This window comes from Atta cephalotes (genome assembly GCF_000143395.1).
Source record: "Atta cephalotes unplaced genomic scaffold scaffold00005, whole genome shotgun sequence".
Classification (NCBI taxonomy): domain Eukaryota; kingdom Metazoa; phylum Arthropoda; class Insecta; order Hymenoptera; family Formicidae; genus Atta; species Atta cephalotes.
In genome coordinates, this window is record NW_012130069.1 from 8751589 (window position 1) to 8753279 (window position 1691).

The window sequence follows — 1691 nt, forward strand, 5'->3', positions numbered from 1 at the left end:
TATATATATATATATATATATATATATATATATGTATATAATTTGTAGCTCAAATATTATCTTCTTTTTTCTCTCTTTTAGATCATAAAAACGTCAGTATCATATATATCTGTCATGAATGCTTTATATTGACTCAAATAAAATTACAGTAGACATTTATTGAAATAGTAATAAAATAATAATAAAATAGTAATGAATTAGTGTAAGTCAATAAGTAAAAAATGTTACTTAATTTAGAATTAGATTATATTAGAATTAGATTATTAAAAAATGAATAGAATAAAGATTAGAGAGCCAAGTTAAATATTTTTTTGCTCAAATGAATAATTTAATATCTAAATATATAACAAATATTTCACACTTTTAATGAAAATTCTCAGTTTTACAATTAAAAGTTCAAATGCTATTAAATATATGTAATATATTAAATATATGTAATAGATGAAAATAAAAGAGTTATAAAAATTGTAATCTTTTAGAATTCTTTTATTCTTTGATTAACAAATCAAATCCATGGTTACTTATAATCAATATCACTTAAATTTTTAATTGTGACACTGACAATGAGGATGACTTTTTATTAACAATTAACAACAGAAACGTTTGTTATATATTGTTTATATACTCTCTAGCTCTTATTCTGCTGATTTTTGAATTTTATTTTTATTGAGCGTTTTATACTAATTTTAAATTATTTACCATTAAATTCTTATTAATAATTAATATCTGTTATTTACTAATTGCCAATAAATGACTTAAATAAAAAATTATTTTTAATATAAAAAAATTACATAAAACAAATAATTTTTGTTTACTTAGTATTATTATATTATTGTATATTTTTACGCACTAGACAACATACAGTCCAGTAATATTTAATTTTTAATATTATATACTTATACACTTATAATAATCTAAGTTTTTGTGAATTGTCAAATCATATGTTGAATTACTTTCGCAGTATAAAGTGAAAAAATCAGAATTACGATAAAAAGACAACAATATATTTGACTATTGACTTAACACTTAAATTTTATTCTAGGAAAAAGGATAACTTTCTGCGGAGAACGTTGGATGTTTTCAAACATTGACCCTTTATTAACAATTCAATATGTATAGACACATATTCTGTTGAGCATATTTGAAACTAAATGTTTATGACTTCAACTAAACAATTTTTTAAAATTTTAAAATATCTTTCTTAGGTAAAGATGCATAATATCATTCTTACGATTAGAAACATTAAAGGACATTTCATTCCCTATACTCTGTTGTTCTCCTCTCACTTTATTTCTTTGAAAACTGTACAAATGTAATCCAGTTCCATTTACAGAATACATAACATGTAATTATTGTCATTCTATTATAAGTTTAATGACTTTTATTGTGTATATACAGAACATAACAGACATTTATTTATTTTTCGAAGAAGTGTTAAGGAACAAGTTCGTAAAAAAATGAAACTGACAATTACACATCAAATTATAAATTTGGCGGACAAGTCCGATATCTTTGTATTTTATGGATATTAGAATCTTAGTGTTCTTAGATTATGAATAGAAAATTATGAATGTCCATAAAAAAATGAACTCTATTCTATTTTCTATTTGCTGTTATATACTACACACCACACACACACACACACACACACACACACACACACACACACGCGCGCGCGCACACACACACGC

General features: G+C 22.8%; 1 protein-coding gene across 1 annotated transcript in view; it reads left to right on the top strand.

Annotated features, from left to right (window-relative positions):
- Nucleotides 1–132, top strand: part of LOC105626492 (odorant receptor 13a-like) — a 1324-nt gene extending 1192 nt beyond the window's left edge. Inside the window, exon 4 of the mRNA XM_012207793.1 lies at nucleotides 82–132. Within this exon, the coding sequence (XP_012063183.1) occupies nucleotides 82–132 (51 nt within the window). The remainder of the gene's footprint in view (nucleotides 1–81) is intronic.
- Nucleotides 133–1691: the final 1559 nt, after the last annotated feature.